Source organism: Electrophorus electricus, chromosome 14 (assembly GCF_041902795.1).
Source record: "Electrophorus electricus isolate QZ-2024a chromosome 14, ASM4190279v1, whole genome shotgun sequence".
NCBI lineage: Eukaryota > Metazoa > Chordata > Actinopteri > Gymnotiformes > Gymnotidae > Electrophorus > Electrophorus electricus.
The window spans coordinates 10,855,001-10,872,694 of NC_137510.1; the positions used below are offsets into that span (position 1 = coordinate 10,855,001).

The 17,694-nt window shown below is 51.2% G+C and overlaps 1 protein-coding gene across 6 annotated transcripts in view; it reads left to right on the forward strand.

Annotated features, from left to right (window-relative positions):
* nrp1a (neuropilin 1a) overlaps positions 1-17,694 on the forward strand; it is a 60,242-nt gene that overhangs the window by 10,650 nt on the left and 31,898 nt on the right. For 4 of the 6 annotated variants that reach the window (XM_081695938.1, XM_081695939.1, XM_035530557.2 and 1 more), the window contains exons 4-5: positions 8,242-8,423; positions 16,577-16,804. In XM_081695938.1, the coding sequence (XP_081552064.1) occupies positions 8,242-8,423; positions 16,577-16,804 (410 nt within the window). Of the gene's footprint in view, positions 1-4,181; positions 4,501-6,174; positions 6,492-8,241; positions 8,424-16,576; positions 16,805-17,694 lie in introns of those variants that run through there. The other 2 variants (XM_081695940.1, XM_081695941.1) reach the window with 2 other exon arrangements.

Below are 17,694 nucleotides of genomic sequence, written 5' to 3' on the forward strand. Positions count from 1 at the left end.
ATGGTGGCAGATGGGCAGTGATGGATGAGCCTGGCTTGTCTGTGATGGGGTCACGGCCTGTCTTAAGACTCCTCATCCCTCCTTTTCTGCAAGACGCCGCACGGCTGCGTTTCGCTGGTTTGGAGCTCGAGGAGTCCCTGCGTCTCCCCCCCGTCACACTCTCCTCACCTCCTGTTCTCTCCTCTACTACTGTCTCTCACTTCATCTCCTGCCCTCTTGCACCCCCCCCCCCCACACACACACACTCGCCTCCTCTCCACTCCCCGGTAGGTCGGCCAGTCCTGCTGAAAAGGTTTGGCTCATTAGCAGTAGAGGAGGTGCCAAGCTGGCCAGGGCCACGTGGCGCAGTGTGTGCCGCTCTGGGAATGGGGAGGTCAGTTTGCCCTCCAAACTTTGGCACTGCCTTTGGCACCAGCGCATCGATCATACTGTGGCACACTAAATACATGCATGTACATGCACGTGATGCACGCACGTGCGCAAACATACACACGCACGCACGGTACGCACACATGCATTCCCACACACACGCACTCACACACACACACACACCCACCGAGCAGGCCACATCAGTTGCAGCGGAAGAAAGGCGGTGCTTGGCACCTGGCTCCCTCAGCATGGGTCCTCTGCGAATCCAAAAGCTGGCTGCTTTCCCCATTACAAGGAAAAGTTGAACAGATAGAGGGAGAGAGGGGAGCGAGAGAGAGGGGAGCGAGAGAGAGGGAAGGAGGGAGAGAACGAGAGAGATGAAGGGAGAGTAAGATCAGCAACGATTTAGACATAAAGGAAAAGACCATCCATCACATTAATAGACACCAAAAACCAACGTGAGAGAGTTCAGAGGCTATTTTCAGAGTTTGTTCCTTCTTCGTCTCTCTCAGTGAGAAACAACCAACCCTCTGAAGGCTGTGTGCGCGCGTGCGTGTGCGTACATGTCATGTGTGCGCTCCAGCACAAGGTGCGACAGGGTCCTGTGTTTGTGAGTTACGGCGCTGACCCGGTCAGGGCTGGTGTGGCATGCCCTGACTCCCCACCGGGAGAGAGCAATCCCCGAGGAGGGGTGTGGGAGGAGAACCGAAGGGGGCCTGGAGAAGAAAGACGAGACCTGGGCCTGCGTGTCGGGTAATCGAATAACTCACGGCTCTTCCCAGTCGTCTGGTCCGTGGCAGTGGAAGCAGAGCAGAGGAGAAGCGAAGACAGGAAAACAGAGGGAGCGGAAGAGTCAGTGAAGTACAGAGAGAAAGCCGCGACCCAGGACCCAGAGCCTCGGGGTTCTAACCACAGTCATTCATTAACCAAATCTCTCTCTTGTTCTCTCTCGTTTTTTCTCCTTCTCTTCTCTCCGTCTCTCTGTCCCTTGCCCAGAGTCTTACCTCTGGTTGACCTTCTCTGTTGCTCTCTGGGTGTATGTAGTGCACTGCCCAGTCTGCATGCTACTACAATAAATAATTGGGCCTAATGCCGTTGTAATCGACTTGACTTGCACATATACATACCTGTCTGTGTGTGTGTGTGTGTGTGTGTGTGTGTGTGTGCAAGCATCTCTTACATGTCCTGCAGCACAGCAGCACAGTCACATACCCTAGTGGACAAAATCGTTTCAGTCTAAATTTAGTCCAGGTTTCAGTTCAGTGGGTCATAGGCTCACTTTCAGCTCAGCCTTTGAACAAAATGAACACAGTATTTTCTTGGCTTTAATATTATCGCTGCAGTAGAAATCTCTGATAATAATGTGTCTGTATACAGTTTTTTTTAGTTTTGTGTCTTTCAGTGTTATTATTAAGTTTTTAATCTGTGCCAGATCATTAACCAGCATTAGCCGCTGCGCTGCATGTTCACATCGTTCATAGGGTAGTTAAATGGTAGTTTTACAGCAGAAACATTGTGTGTGTCTGTGATAGGAGATCACCCGCTGCAGTGCTGGGGGCTGAGTGTGGCCCCTAGTTCACTCTTCCCCCGTGTGCGTGCGTGTGTGTGTGTGTGTGTGTGTGTGTGTGTGTGCGTGCGCGTACGTCCTTGCCAATAAGCTCTAGGAGCAGGGTCTGGCCTCATTAGAACAGACACACACAGAGCTCCTGGCCACGGGAGGTTGCATGTGTAATAGAAGACGGAGTGTGTGTGTGTGTGTGTGTGTGTGTGTGTGTGTGTGTGTGTGTGTGTGTGTGTGTGTGTGTGCTGCTGTACCCATTCCACTGCCCCATGCCCACCAGCACCCTGCTCTCCAGGGCGCTGGGTGGGTCTACCCTGTCCAGGGGACGGGAGGAACCCCCACCTATCAGACACCAAGGTGGGCTAAATAGAGACGATTCCTTTAGATTCCGAGAACTGGGATCCCTGACAGAGTCTTCTTCTTCTTCTTCCTTTTCTCCCGCCGTTTGGAGGTTGGTTATACAGCTGCAAGTGCGCCTCTGTTTATCAGTAATCACAGTTCATATTTCCATGTTTGGATAACGCTGTGTGATTTTAATGAAAGTGCATGTGCTTTTATCAGACCATGCGAATGTATTCAAGTGCTGAACATCTGCAGCTGGTCAGCCAGAGCACAAGACTCCTTTGGGATCGCAAATCTCTGGGATTTCTCTGGATGCTCATTTGCCGAGGAGAGTTGCTATAACTACCGATGTTCGATTTTAACGCGCCGGATGTTACTACGAAATGGAATGCAGTAATTGCATTTTTAAATTGCTTTTTTGCTGTTGTTGCTGTTGTTGGTGCAATTACGACATTGTAGAGGCCAGTATTGCGGTAATGATGATACACACGAGCAAGACTCTGAAGCATTTGGCAACATTGGGCTTTTGGCAACGCCAGGCCTGTTGTAGTGCTGACGAAAAATATGCGCGGGGTGGCTCTGATCCTGTACATAGCTCCCAGAGGCGGGTCCTGCTCCTTGTCGAGCCCTGCCTGGTGTGGGTCGGCCTGTTCGGGCGGCTGTGGGTCGGAGAGACGGGCGGTGGGAATTTCCCACGCTCCGGCAGCTTCGCTCACGGCCTTGGCGGGATCCGCACACAAGCACGCTTCTCTAGGAGCGCACATTAGCCATCCTGCTCCCGAGAAGAGCCACTAATTAAACACTCGCGCCGTCGTGAGAGTGAGAGTGGGATGTCTGATGGCTAATGGGGGCGTTTTCTTGTCTAAGATCCCATCTGTGGCTCTTAGAGTGCACGGCAGCGAAGTGGTTTGACCACGCAGAGGGAAGGAGAAACCGAGGACAGCGCTTACGATCTTCGCAGAACAGCTCCCGCATATATTCGTCGCCATTATATTAAAATAGATTACGTTACATTAAAACACATGCCCTTTGGTGTTAGAAGGAAGAGACGATTGGGTGTGAAATCATCTTCTATGCAATCCTTTATTAACTGCTCCTGATGGCTCACTGTCAGAGAAACATAAGCTCTGAGCGCAGCAATGTTTCGGAGTGACTGAGGCAGCAGAGTCTAGAGCCCCCTCACACACGGCTTCACAAACAGAGAGAGTGTTGTGTTTCTCACACGAGACAAAGGGTCAAGCCCTTCCAGCAAATCTCCCCCTCTCTCTATCTCTCTGTCTCTCTCTCTCTCTATCTCTCTCCTCTAATTGTAGCACACAACGGAGACTCGACCTGCACTGTAAGCATGAAGACATGTCGCCACTCATCTGAGAGCCTTTATCTGTCCAGAATGGTGGGGAGTTCCCCAGCATTTAACCGCCACGAGGCATGCAAACTCATGAAACTGCTACTGCTGGACAATTCAGTGACTTTCATACACATCCTCTCTTCTCCTCTCTCCAACCCCCACACACACACACAACCCTCTTGATTTTCTCTGTCTAGCAAAAGACTGCTGCATCTAGGTGCCCATTAGATGCCATAATTGCCCGATGCCCGTTAGATGCTGTAATACTTTTAAATGTATTAATATAATAAATATATAATTTGTTGGAAATCTGTGGATGTCTGAAAAGTGTAATTAGGTAGGCTAATGAAGGCAGGCATGCTGAATCCATCAATGTTAATCATAATTACCGTTTATGAACACATGGGGTGCAGGCTGCTGTGATAAATCGACTCGACTCTAAAAATAAGTGGGAAAATCTCTAGGCCAAAGTTGGAAATGCCATGAGGCTTCCACTGCACAGCCATGCCTCCACGTCTCAAATAACACATTCGGCAGCAGGGAACGCAGCTGACTGCCAGTACAGCAGAGGTGCTGGCCGCACCTTCGAACCTTCCGCGGCCAGGCGTGGCCTTGCGGCCTAACGGCTCTCTGGCGGCAGCGGCACCGCATGGCTGCGGCGACGGCGAGGTCGTTAGCTAGCCGCGGCTCTCAGGCATTAAGGGCCTGTTACGGCCAGCTGCGATCACGAGCGTCGCGTGCCAGAGAACCCACGGAAAGAAACAAAGAAAGATACAAACCTTCGCTGTGCTGGACTGGAGAAGTGGAAGTTTGCTAGTGGGCTTTGTGCTAATCCCCTGACATCTGGGTTGGTGTCTCCTGGCAGCTGAGCTGAAGAAAGGTTTTTATTTATTTGTTTGTTTGTTCGTTTGTTTGCTTGTTGTTGTGTTTACAGGCAGGTCTCCCGCTCCCGGATTGCCTGCCAAATGTGGCTTAATCCCAAAACGAAACTAAATGATTGGAGGCAGGCCTAAGATGCGATGGTTTAGCGTTAGCGCCTGCTTCCCGACAGCCGAGCACAAGAAACTCGTGCTTTCCTCAGTCAGCCCTGCCTCGAAAATGCACAGGACTGGGACTGGTTAAGTAATGTGTGTTTAAGTAATGTCTGGCCCAGTTGCATAGGCAGCTGCAGGCTGCCGTTGCCACAGTCTTTTCATTTCTGTGGCTGTGTCTCTGAGTTTGTGGGGAGGCAGTCTCTCGCCCACCCCAGGTCTGGATTATATTGTTAGCCTGTGGTTTATTGTCTTGTCCCAAGGCGCATGTGATCTGGAGCTAATGTTTTCATTGGACACTTCAGGGTAGCCTCCTCCACTCTGACCGGCCGGACAGCTGGACCACGGCGGACCGCTGAAACGAAGGTCACGGGGAATTAGATTCATCCCTTTTGTTTTAATTTCCCACTGGATTGGCTGTTCATTTTCACCGTCGCCACCAGCACACGTGGTGTGTGTGTGTGTGTGTGTGTGTGTGTGTGTGTGTGTGTGTGTGTGTGGCACATTTGATCAGGAAAGGGTCTGACAGGCCTGATGGTGGTCTGCGCGTGCTGACAGCCCTCGGATGAATGTCTGTCAGTGTAAGGCCAAAGACATTGAGATGGCAGAGGAAGAGAAAGAGGAAGAAACACATTAAAGAGTGCGTCGTCTGGGGAGGAAGATGAAGCTAAAGGTGGTGAAGCAGGCCGAGCGAGGGGAAGTGTTTGACGCGTGCTGCCTGGCTGGAAGCACGGCTCCACGTCGCTGTCAGCAGATTGCTCTGTCTCCGGGCCCACGGGAATGATTCTCGTTTCCATAACGTTCCGCACGGCTTGTTCGGGCCCCGTAAACGGCCCCGCCGTTCAGTTTATGGCGGGAGGAAGGTGCTCGTTTGCCGACACAATCCCAAACAATCCCACAATGCCCTCCACATGAAGAGCGCCTGGAGGTGGGCTCTGCTGGGCTGAAGCCCAGGGCCACGTGCTCCCCCCCCCCCACTTTGCCGAGCCGAGTCTGTCCCAAAAACAGCTGAGCTGCAGGAGCGAGCCCGGAATGTGACTAAAACTCCGCATGCTGTAAGCGGCACGCGCCCTGGAGCAATGTCTCCACGTACAGCTAATCCCACAACCGGTGAGGCGCCTCGCCACACCGTCCACGTGTGAGGGGCACCTGTGATGTGCCTGAATATGAAGCGCTACAGCCAGGTTTCGCTGGAGGTGCTAAGATTTTCCACACAGGCAGGAGGAGCGGCTGGTCGCTCGAGTCGCCGCGAGTGCATGCGCGTCTTTCATGGCGACAGAGGAAAGAAAGAGTGTTTGTTTACACCCAGAAAATCATCACTTGCTGCATGCCAGCCATGTTGCCTGATCTGCAATGAAGCGCAGGGTAGCATCAATTTTTTAAAAGCCGGGAGGCACAAGTGTGTGTGCGTGTGTGTGTATCCCTGTTTGTGTATGTAGCCACAAGTTGCATGTAGTTGTGCCATGGGGGACGTGTGTGTGTGTGTGCGGTTGTGTGTGTGTGTGTGTGTGTTTGGGGCTCAGGTTGTGCTACAGCGAGGGGAGAGAGGAACAGTGAGGAAGGACATGAACAAGATTAATCTGCTTCATCTTGGGCGGTGTAGGCCAAGGAGCAGCCCCACCATCTTCTTCATCAGCCCCATCTTCCTCATCTTCACCGCAGTGCTGGTCAGACGCAGAGGGTGGAGCTGGTGCTGGAGCGGAGCGGATTCGCTCTTTGCAGAGCGCATCGTGTGTGTGTGTTTGTGTGTGGGTGGGTGTGAGAGAGAGGCAGCGAGAGAGAAAGAGAGAGAGAGGATTTTCTCATGTGTATGAATGTATTATTTACAAGAATCTCTATGGTTAGTGCTGGTGTGGAAATACTGAAAGTCTGTGTGTGTGTTCTTTCAGTGGAGTAGGTTGGCAGGATTGGCATGTGTCCTGGCATGTGTGTGTGTGCGCGCAAGATGGCTCATGTGCAACTGTTTGTAGTGTCTCTGTATGCGATATGTTAGCAGATGGGAGTAGTAGTGTCTGCTCTGACCAGTGTCCTACTATAGGTTTGCTATCAGAGCAGCCAGACACACCACATACAGACATGGATGAAGTCATCGCTACATTACCACCACCCCAGGGGAGCCAATTTCAGAGAGCTCCATACCTCTCATATTCTCAATTTACACACACACACACACACACACACACACTCTCGTGTGCCTCATACTAACCCCTACAGAGTGAGAAAGGGCCATGCCAGTATGGGAAGATGGGTCTCACGCCACACGCCCTGTCTATGGGACTGTCTTTAAATTTTTACAGTTTCCCCTCTTTAATTCGAGAATGGTGGAAGGAAGCATTTTTTCACAGGATTGTTTTACTGGTGCATGTCTGGGCATGTTTCCACCGCCACATTCACATTCACATTAGAACACAAAGAAAGCACTGCGGTAAGCGGCTGTGTGTGTGTGTGTGTGTGTGTCTGCACATGCACGTGTGGTTTTTGTAATGAGCTCAGAGACATCACATGGTCTAAACGCAGGAGTGCATCACACCCCGTGCCCCTGTGGAACCTTCCTCTCCTCCTCCGGCTACCACGGTTATGGGCTTCCGTGGCGATTAAATGCCATGGAAACCAGATTCTGCCGTCAGTCGCATCAAGCGCGGCCTCGCTGAGTGAAAATCACCAGTGCCACTGAATATCAGTGCAGGCATGTTAAAGTCCTGCCAGGCCGGGTCCTCAGAGCAGACTGTCTCCGCTCCTGCCTTACCTCACTGACCATGAGAGGAACGCCCTCGCACGTGCGGCTTGTGTTACTGACACAAGATCCCTGTGTGTGCGTGCGTGCGTGTGTGTGTATGTGTGTGTTTCTGCCTCTTCTGTGTAGACGCACGCTTCTGCATAACAGACTTCTGAACTGCTGCTGACTCAATTAGGTGGCTGCCCACACCAAAAGCCGTAGGGCTGAAATTCCATTTGTGTGTGTGTGTGTGTGTGTGTGTATGTGTGTGTGTATGTGTGTGTGTGTGTGTGTGTGTGTGTGTGTTTGAACAGAAAACAAAGAAAAGGAAAAACTACACAGAATCCAATTTTTCTTTACCTGTATTACTTCCTAATACAGACAAACACTAATACAGACATCCCACAGAAATAATAAATCTATGCCGTGGTGTGTGTGTGTGTGTGTGTGTGTGAGTGTGTGGAGTGTGTGTGTGTGTGTGTGTGTGTGTGTGTGAGTGTGTGTGTGTGTGTGTATGTGGAGTGTGTGTGTGTGTGTGTGTGTGTGTGTGTGAGTGTGTGTGAGTGTGTGGAGTGTGTGTGTGTGTGTGTGTGTGTGTGTGTGTGTGTGTGTGTGACTGCACACTGCACTTGCACGCATGTACGTGTGACTTCGCGAGACTGTCCAGACTATTGTCTACCAGACGGATGACTAAGCATTGGCTGGATATTGCTAATCTTGGACCTTTGCCCCTGTCTGGTGTGCAGGACAGCATGACATGACAACTCCTCTCGTTTGTGTGTTTTAGCCTCTCACTGAGCGTAACTGAAATGGAACTGAAACCATAAAGACGGGCGTGGTAACGGTGTCTCACCTCCCTTCCCCGTCTCTGCAGGTACGACTACGTGGAGGTGAGGGACGGTGTGGATGAGAGCGGTCAGCTCGTGGGGAAGTACTGTGGGAAGATCGCCCCCTCGCCTGTGGTCTCCTCTGGTCACCAGCTCTTCATCAAGTTCGTGTCGGACTACGAGACGCATGGCGCCGGCTTCTCCATCCGCTACGAGATTTTCAAAACAGGCAAGTCGGCCATCCGGTACCGTCCTGCCACCAGCAGGCCACGCCGCTCTGCCTTGTAAAATTCCGGCAGACCGCTCTGCGGTTCGGAGCTCCAGCAGACCACTCTCTCGAAGTCTGGGCCCCGGTTCCCACAAGCACTGTTGTATTTAGATCCTCTTATCTAGGAAACAGTGTTCAAAGTGATGGCCACTGTCCTATCTTGATCTGTGTTGTGACACTTTTGGGAAACTCATCTTTTGTTAGCTAGTTTATCACCAGAGACAGTGGAGCGGAGCACAGGAGGAATACGGAGAGGGGGAAAGGGATGACCATATAAGGACCACTGCGAGGGGCTTTGTCCTGCCGCTGGTTCCTGTCTCATAGCAATGCCTGAGGAAGTGATGAGCTCTCTGAAACATGAACACTTCCTTCCTTTACCAGTCATAGACCTCCCTGTAGTGGACAGGTCACTTATCTTCCCCTAAGAGGGGGAGAAACTATGCTTTTCAGAAACTATGTACTATTACGCACACACACACACCCACGCCCACACACACACACACACACACACACATACATACACATCAGCCTCATCAGATAAAATGACACCAATAAGTAGACATTTCCTGTTGTTTAGGCCTACTTCCTCTGTTTAAAGTACAGGGAGAGCAAAAGTGTGTGTGGGTGTGTGCGTGTGTGTGTGTGTGGGTGGGTGGGTCGGTGGGTGTGTGTGTGTGTGGGTGGGTCGGTGGGTGTGTGCGTGTGCGTGTGTGTGTGGGTGTGTGTGTGTGCGTGTGTGTGTGTGTGTGGGTGGGTCGGTGGGTGTGTGCGTGTGGGTGTGTGTGGGTGTGTGTGTGTGCATGTGTGGGTGTGTGTGTGTGCGTGTGTGTGTGGGTGGGTCGGTGGGTGTGTGCGTGTGTGTGTGTGGGTGTGTGTGTGTGCGTGTGTGTGTGTGTGTGCGTGTGTGTGTGTGTGTGTGCGTGTGTGTGTGTGTGTGGGTCGGTGGGTGTGTGTGTGTGTGGGGGGGTGTCTGTGTTTGTGTGTGAGACCCTGGACAGGTGCTGCGGATGCCACTTTCATTAATTAACCCCAGGCTCTGATCTGAGCCCTCTCAGTTTGACCTCAGGATAAGATGGATGTTTTAGCAGGGTTCATTTTAATCTGTGTACTGAGTGTGTGTGTGTGTGTGTGTGCACATGTGTGCAGCAGCTGGTGCCATTTGAGGTCCTTTATATCTAAGTGGTAGGATACAGAGAAAGCCCTCCAGCACACATGCGCGCGCGCACACACACACACACACACACACACACACACAGACCTTCACCTGCTTCTTTAATGAACCAAAATGCATTCCACTCCACATACACACATGCACTACTCAAGTGAAAGTAAACACGTAAAATTCTCCCACCTGAAAATACTCCCCTGTCCATAATATATGCACTCAAGTCAATTTCAAAACAACAGGTGGGGGTTGGTGGGGCTGAGTGTAGCGTACGCACCACCACACCATTAACACCCCAGCAATCCACAGTTCTACCCACTGACGGCTTTGGCACTGTCCCTGGAGCTCTGGGTAGACGGCGAACCATCCTAGCGTTACACCATGACAAAATGCATGTAACGCGTGTTGGCATAGAAACTGGAAATATTGCTGGAGTCAAAGAAGCCAAAAAATGTCAACTATTCCAAACTTAGCAGTATGAGACATAGCAGCCCTAATGCTACTGAACCCAGGCCGTCAGTCCAGGAGGGGGCCGGGCAGTTCTGCCGTGCGGGGGGCCCTGTTCTCCGCCGACGTGTTTCTTTTGTTAGCTTATCGGGCCTGCATGTTTGCTGGAGGCTCCAGCCTGAATGACAACTGGGGTTATGTTTGGAGACCGTGGTGTGTTGCTCCATTGCTACTGTCCAGAATCAATTCATGTACAGAGAGAGAGAGAGTTAGTTTAAGACTAAGATGAATGTTAAAGACTAAGATGAAATAAGGGCGTAGTAGAGGCAGAGATGGAGTGAACTAATGAACTAAGAAATGCAAAGGACAAAGATAAACAGATTAGGTGGTATTAGCACCATTCACTCAACTCTGCACGCGCGTGTGTGTGTGTTCGTGCGTTCACTTACATGTGTAAATATGATGATTATATACAGATGCTGGGGGCAGTTGTGCAAACACTAGCAGGTGTCCGTGTATTCAGGTAAGGCACAAAGGAAACTGGCCCTGACTACGCCAGTTACTGCAAACAGAGATGAGGCTCCGAGCAACTGGGAAAACGGACTGCAGTCCTGTGGGTCAGAAACCTCATCTCCTTCTCCCACACACGCACAAAGGCTCCATTAAGCATTCAGCCATGCATGTGGACAGCCTTCTCAGCAACTGCAACGTGGGAGAAAGCCTTAATCGTTTGGAAAGCGGTGGTTCCCGTGTTTAGCGCAGAGCAGGAGAAGCGGGAAAAAAGGTGTAGCGACATGAAAGGGTGGTGGAGGTGGAGAAGCAGCCCAACCAGAGAAAGAGAAACCATGCCGGGAGTACGGCAGAGCGTGAACGAGAAGGCCCCAAAGTCCGGGCCAAAAAGAGAGATCGAGAAGAAAGCAGAGATAGCGAGAGAGAGAGAGAGAGAGAGAGAGAGAGAAACGTTCAGAACGTCTTTGGAGGCGATCAAGGCTGAGCTGTTGCTGCTGCTGCACACGGCTGTTTGTCAGGGCTGCTTCAGACTCTCCACAGCAACCCAGCCCTGCCCCTGCTAGATCCCCTCCTAATGGGCTCTTTATGGGATCCTTTGCAGGGGTTTTTAGATGACACGCTTGCACGTCTCTTCCAAAAAAAAAAAGAGGGTCTGTACTTATCTTGTCAGGGCGTCTTCCGCGAGCATCTCCTGAAAGGGCCCCGGAGGAGAAGCGGGAGGGAGAGAAAATGAAAAGCACAAAACATGCGCTTCCAGTTAGCAGCTCTGCAATTTTCCGGGCCACATCAAGCTCTTTGGAGCTGGCAGAGAGGCAAGGGTGTTTGGCTTCAACCCACCCCCACCCCACCACCCCCCCGCGAGCACTGACGGCTGGGTGGGAGAGAAGGCGTTGTGGGCGTGGGCGGGTGGTTGGATGGATGGATGGATGGATGGATGGATGGACGGAGGGACGGATGGAGGGATGGAAAATGAGTGGTTCCTGCTTTGCCATTTTGAAAGACAGCATCGTCAAATCCCCTTTAACCTAACCATTTATCATGCTGATTCGATCGCACTGCTTTTTACGATGGCACCTGTGTCAACAGTACTGCTTAACATGTGTGTGTGAGTGTGTGTGTGTGTGTGTGTGTGTGTGTGTGTGTGTGTGTGTGTTTGTGTGTGTGTGTGTGTGCATGTTTTGTTTAGAAGACTATAATGGTGACATGTGACTGTAGAATGATGGAGTTCGGTTGCCAGATGTAACCTATACCACTGGCCCATACAGCACATAAAACTAGGCAGACTGGATACTACATGTAAGCTGCTCCCCAACACACACACACACACACACACACACACACACACACACACACACACACACACACACACACAAACCCAAAAAGCAAATTCTCTCTGTATGTGGTCCCAATTGCTGCTTTACGCTCAAGGGACACCATCAGCAAGACTGACTAAATGTTATGTCAGCAATGCTCTGTGTGTGTGTGTGTGTGTGTTAGCCCCACCTCTTTGACTCCAGGTTAACGTTTGCTGGACAGGGTGACCAAATTCTACCTTTCTAATTCTCTCATGCCCATTAACCTCTGTCTGTTTAAACACAGTGGATGAAAGTAAAGGAGTTTGTGTGTGTGTGTGTGTGTGTGTGTGTGTGTGTGTGTGTGTGTGTGTGTGAGTGAGAGAGAGACAGAAAAAGAGAAAGGTTGCTTATTGACCTCACGGCCCCACAGACATATGGAACATAAGTGTGTCACTTTTACACTGACTTCACTAGGAAGCATAGCTTTCACCTTCAGACTGCACCAGAGTCACTCATTAAAACAGTTGGGTCACATATGACGAAGTAGCTACCGTAACTCTCTCCAACGCTTCACACGCTCCGCTCTCCCTCAACTGGCCCTCGCCGTCGAACAAGGCCGTGGAACTCCGGGTTTACATAAGATTTGGACTGCGGGGGCCACATACCTCTCTGAGACACTTCAGGGGGTTTGTTTCTCCAACACAGGGGCTGCACATGAGCTTTTTAACGAGCACTGCTTCTGGCCTGTAAAATAAACGAAGCAAATTCCGCCAAGCTGGACGGCCTCGACCACGCCGTCGCCCGGGAACGCCAGCTCGGCGTAGATCATGCGAGGACAAACGCGGGAAAGAAACCTCGCAAGCGTCAGCTGTTAACGGCAGAATTAGCACTTAGCCGCCATCAATCCCCTCAGCGTGTTCTTTTTCTCGCGGTGGACTCGCTTCGTTTTTACGTTCTCCCATAAATTCAAGTGTTTGCGTAAATCTAGTCCACGGCTGTTTTTCCTGCTGTCTTTAAGAAGGTGGACGGAGGAGAGGTTCGTGAGGAAGACTGTCTGTGGGCGCGGGAGAGCCAGATGGGATATGTGTGGCTGGCCTGCTCTCACAAAGCTTGTTTTGTTCCGCTCAGGTTTACAGGCTCTGACTCCCTGACCAGCCTCTCTACTTCTCATCCCCCACCTCTCGCCTCTTGTAAAGTTTGTTTCCGACTACTGCCAAACAACTGCAACAGGAAACCGAGAGATAACGGAAACAAGAAGAATAGTTTTTTGGGGTTTTTTTGTGGTTAGCAGTGGCATGTCATTGTCTCTTGCATGCACACACGCGCTCGCACACACACACACACACACACACACACACACACACACACACACACAGATAAACACACACAGAAACAGTATTTCCAGCCACAGCGTATAAACCACAGTGGAACATTCTAAAGTCAGTCTGAGGCTCTGGTTTTGGAGAGCTGGAGCTGATCTCTGCACCGATACACTCGGCAGCAGAGCCAAAGGCCACATTCCCTGTCAGATTTCCTATCGCGTTCACGTGTGTGCGGTAGTCATGCTTTCAGTGTACGGCCGCACGGCCGTAAAGGGCTGGAGCGCGTGCTGCCCCCGGCCCTCTGCTCCTCCCTCTGTTTGGCATCCGAGAGGAACGGCGGAGAGGAGAACACGGATAGTGTGAGAGCATGCAATTACTTCCAAGGGGGAGAGAGAGAGAGGGAGAGAGGGATCGAGAGAGAGAGAGAGAGAGGGGGGGGAGAGGGAGAGAGAGGGAGAGGGAGAGAGAGAGAGAGGAGAGAGAGAGAGAGAGAGAGAGAGAGAGAGGAGAGAGAGAGAGAGAGAGAGAGAGAGAGAGAGGGAGAGAGAGAGAGAGGGAGCGAGAGGGGGGAGAGGGAGAGAGAGGGAGGAGGGGAGAGGGGAGAGAGAGAGAGAGAGAGAGGGAGAGAGGGAGAGAGGGAGAGGAGGAGAGAGGGAGAGGGAGAGAGAGGGAGAGAGAGAGAGAGAGAGGGAGAGAGGGAGAGGGAGAGAGAGAGGGGAGAGGAGAGAGGGAGAGAGAGGAGAGAGGAGAGTGAGGGGGAGAGAGGAGAGAGAGAGAGAGAGACAGAGGGAGAGAGGCACCAGCAATGGCTGATATGGTGAAGAAGACAGACACGTTAGTGTAGTGTAGTACTCTTATCTTAACAGCTTTCCCTGTCACCCCGCTGGGGGCTGGCTGATTGCCAGCAGCTTCACTGCCCATAGAGAGGTCAGTGGGGATTTCTAACTGCGTGCCTCCATCCCAGCGCCAGAATTCAGCCTCCACGAGTATGTGTTCACTTAAGGGCTAAAAAGAGACTTTCCTTCGTATTTGAAGCTAGTAACAGCAGCTGCAAGCGTTGCATGAAACTCCAGCCCGGTTCCACAAAATTCCGCCATTCCACGGCATGGTGCTGCAGTGGGATCGGCTTCGGAGCACCGAGTTTCCCGGAGAAGGGATTCGCTGAGCCACAGGTGTGTGGGACACTCCGCCTCGCATTTCAAGGATTTTTGCTCGGAAAATGAAAGATGGATTTGAAAAAAAGGGGGTTAAAAGGGAGAAGCGACTACTAACAAAAGCGGACAAGCTGAAAGCCGTGCATAGTGAAGTGTGCAGGGGCAGGAAGCGTGGCTGTAATATCCTGCTGCTTCAGAGACAACTTTTAGCCCACTGCCAAATGTCCACTCACTTTAGGCTCGAACCCCTGCACCAGTCATTTGCCTTAGTGGAGGACAGAAGCAGCTAAAGGGAGGGGAAAGGGAGAAGTGTGTGTGTGTGTGTGTGTGTGTGTGTGTGTGTGTGTGTGTGTGTGTGTGTGTGTGTGTGTGTGTGTGTGTGTGTGTGTGTGTGTGTGTGTGTGTGTGTGTGTGTGTGGTGGAGATGTGTAGCATGAAGTGCCTCTGATGGTTCTGAGCACAACGCCCAGAGAGATCGAAATGACACACAGAGAGAGAAAACACTGCCATGTCCGTTTAAGCAGCTGAGCTGAACTTTCACTCTGCTTTCACTAACAGTCTCTCTCTCTCTCTCTCCCTCTCTCTCTCTCTCTCTCTCCCTCTCGCTCCCTCTCTCTCTCTCTCTCTCTCTCTCTCCCTCTCGCTCCCTCTCTCCCACTTCTTTGACTGAACTATATATACTCACATACACAACAGGAGAGGCAGTAAGATTTTTTTGCCCATCCTAGGATTATGCTCCTTTGGACTGAGGTCAGTGTTGTCATTCCTGAGATCTTTTGGGACAGGTCAACTTACAGGTCAAGTGCCCAAGCGCCCCTGTATCTAATGGGGCGAACCTGGTGTTAACCTTCCACAATCTCTCCGTTTCCTCTTTCCGGCCCTGGTATTTATCCAACTTCTCGTATTCCTTCCTTCCCAAGTTTCCATTACTTGGGAATGCCACATCTATTAAGCGCTGCTGTTTTCCGCGTGTCGTTCGCCACGGCTCTGTCCGGTCGGCCTGCGTTTATTCGCTTGTCTGTCTGTGTCTGATCCCAGCCACATGGTTGTGTCTCCCGGTGTATAATGTTTCTGATTTCCTCCTGAACCTCGGGTCCTGTTTGGCGTTATACACTGATGCTTCCGTCCAGTCGTTTTCCAGCGCTTGTTCTGGAGCCATCGCAATACGTGCCTCTGCGCTTTAGTCGGCCTTCTCCAGCCTATTTCCACAGAGCGCATCCACCGGGGTCAGGCAGACGCGCCCACGCAAAATTGCAAGATTGCAGCGAACTGCGCACCGTGCAGCACCGATTGTCTAAGTGGCCATGCAAGCGGAGTGCCTTCCGGACCGCAGCCCGGTCCTGGAGCTCCTCCAGTCTTGATAAGAAGCGGCGTGCTGCTGTGTCGCAACACCCTGGCAGTAGCAGTAATGCTGGCTGTGCATTGCACCACACAGACGCTGTCAGCTCTGACTTGGCACGCGATGAGTGCCTGTTTCTGGGTGCGTGTTGGGAGCCATAAGTTTTGTCACCATATACCGTGTTAATCTGGCAGCCATGATGGAAAACCGTGCCGACATGCTGTATTTGAGAACTTAAGTGGCACCCTGCTCCAGCGGAAAGCCGGGGCTCTAGGGGTGTTTGAGGAAATGTTTTGACTTGCTGTTATAAAAGTGTGCAAGCGTATGTGTGTATACTAGGCTTTAATTTTCTCCTCTCAATATGTTAGACAGGCTTGTAATGGGGGGGGGGGGTTTGGAACACGATCCGACCACCATGTTTACTTAAGAGCTCCCAGAGTCCAGGGACTGCTGATTGAAGCTCGATCTGTATACACACGCACACAAACACACACACACACACACACGCACACATACACTGCACCCAGACATTGTTACAGAGTTTAAAAGCTTGCTATATGTGAACGATTGTTTCCGTCTTTTAAAAAACGATTCTGTTTTGCTGTAATTGAGATTTTTCCTTTAACATGTCCCCTAAGGATTTAGAAGTCCAGTCTCTTATGAGCAAATAAACTGCGCTCCAGACTGTCCGCACAGCCAGGGAGATCAGCAGAGTGCCGTGCCCGGGCGTGGGGCTTCAGGGTGGGCCTGCGCACCGCAAACACAGCCATCGCGAAGCGAAACAATATGAACCACCACGTCTCTCCTCCACCTCCCCACCACTGCCTCTGTGTTGTTTTCAGAGCACAACACTAAAAGGTTTCTCTGCTTCTCCCCTCCCAGGTCCTGAATGCTCGAGGAACTTCACCTCGAAGGGTGGGGTTATCAAATCCCCTGGCTTCCCCGAGAAGTACCCCAACAACCTGGACTGCACATTCATGGTCTTCGCTCCAAAGATGTCCGAGATCGTGCTGGAATTCGAGAGCTTCGAGTTGGAGCCCGACACGCAGCCTAGCGCTGGGGTCTTCTGCCGGTACGACCGCCTGGAGATCTGGGACGGCTTCCCTGGAGGTACGCCGGCCGCGGACTCAGTGTGAATGTTTAAAGGTTGAATTTGCAAATCTTATTATTGGCCGGACAGGCGCGGAGTAGAAACACAACATCTGTTAAAACAGCTTTTGCGTTATCTGAAAGCCGTTTGATTCCAGAAAAAGCGTTATGAGTGATGGGAACGCAGCTGGCCTAACTCACACATACACACACACACACATACACACACATACTAACACACACACACACACACACACACAATGGCTGCCATTTTGACCTAGTTGTTAGCCCTGCCCATAACAGAGTGTCTCTGTCATATAACACAGTGCATTTTGGGCTGGAACATGCATACACAATGGAGATATTGTACTACATATCTTTCTGTCTCTCACTCTTTCTGTCTCACTCTCTCTTTCTCACTCTCTCTCTCTGTCTCTCTCTTCTTATTCGGCTAGAGGTCAGGGAGGGGAGCTTGTCCTTGTGGATATGCATATTTATCAGAGTGGGTAGATGCTATCACTTCCTAACAATGCAGTGTGATTGATCTCTGGGGAGAATGGAAGGAAACTCTGCTTTGCAATGGAAAGCAAAACAAACCCCCTCCAAATCAGAGAGACGCAGATTATGCCTCACATACCAACACTACGCACACACACTTACATACACACACACACACACACACACACACACACACACACACACACACACAATGACCTATATTTAACTATCTGTATATCAGTTTTTCCTGGCCATACACACTTACAGGTCCTGGAACAGTTCTTTTTCTCTGCAACTCTTTCACTTTTTTGCCTGTAATGGAAGCATGGCTGTGTCTGGTTGAGTGCACAGGGCATTGCCCACAGAGTTCAGTTCAAAGGGCTTCCTTTTAAGGACTTGCTTTCTGGATTTTC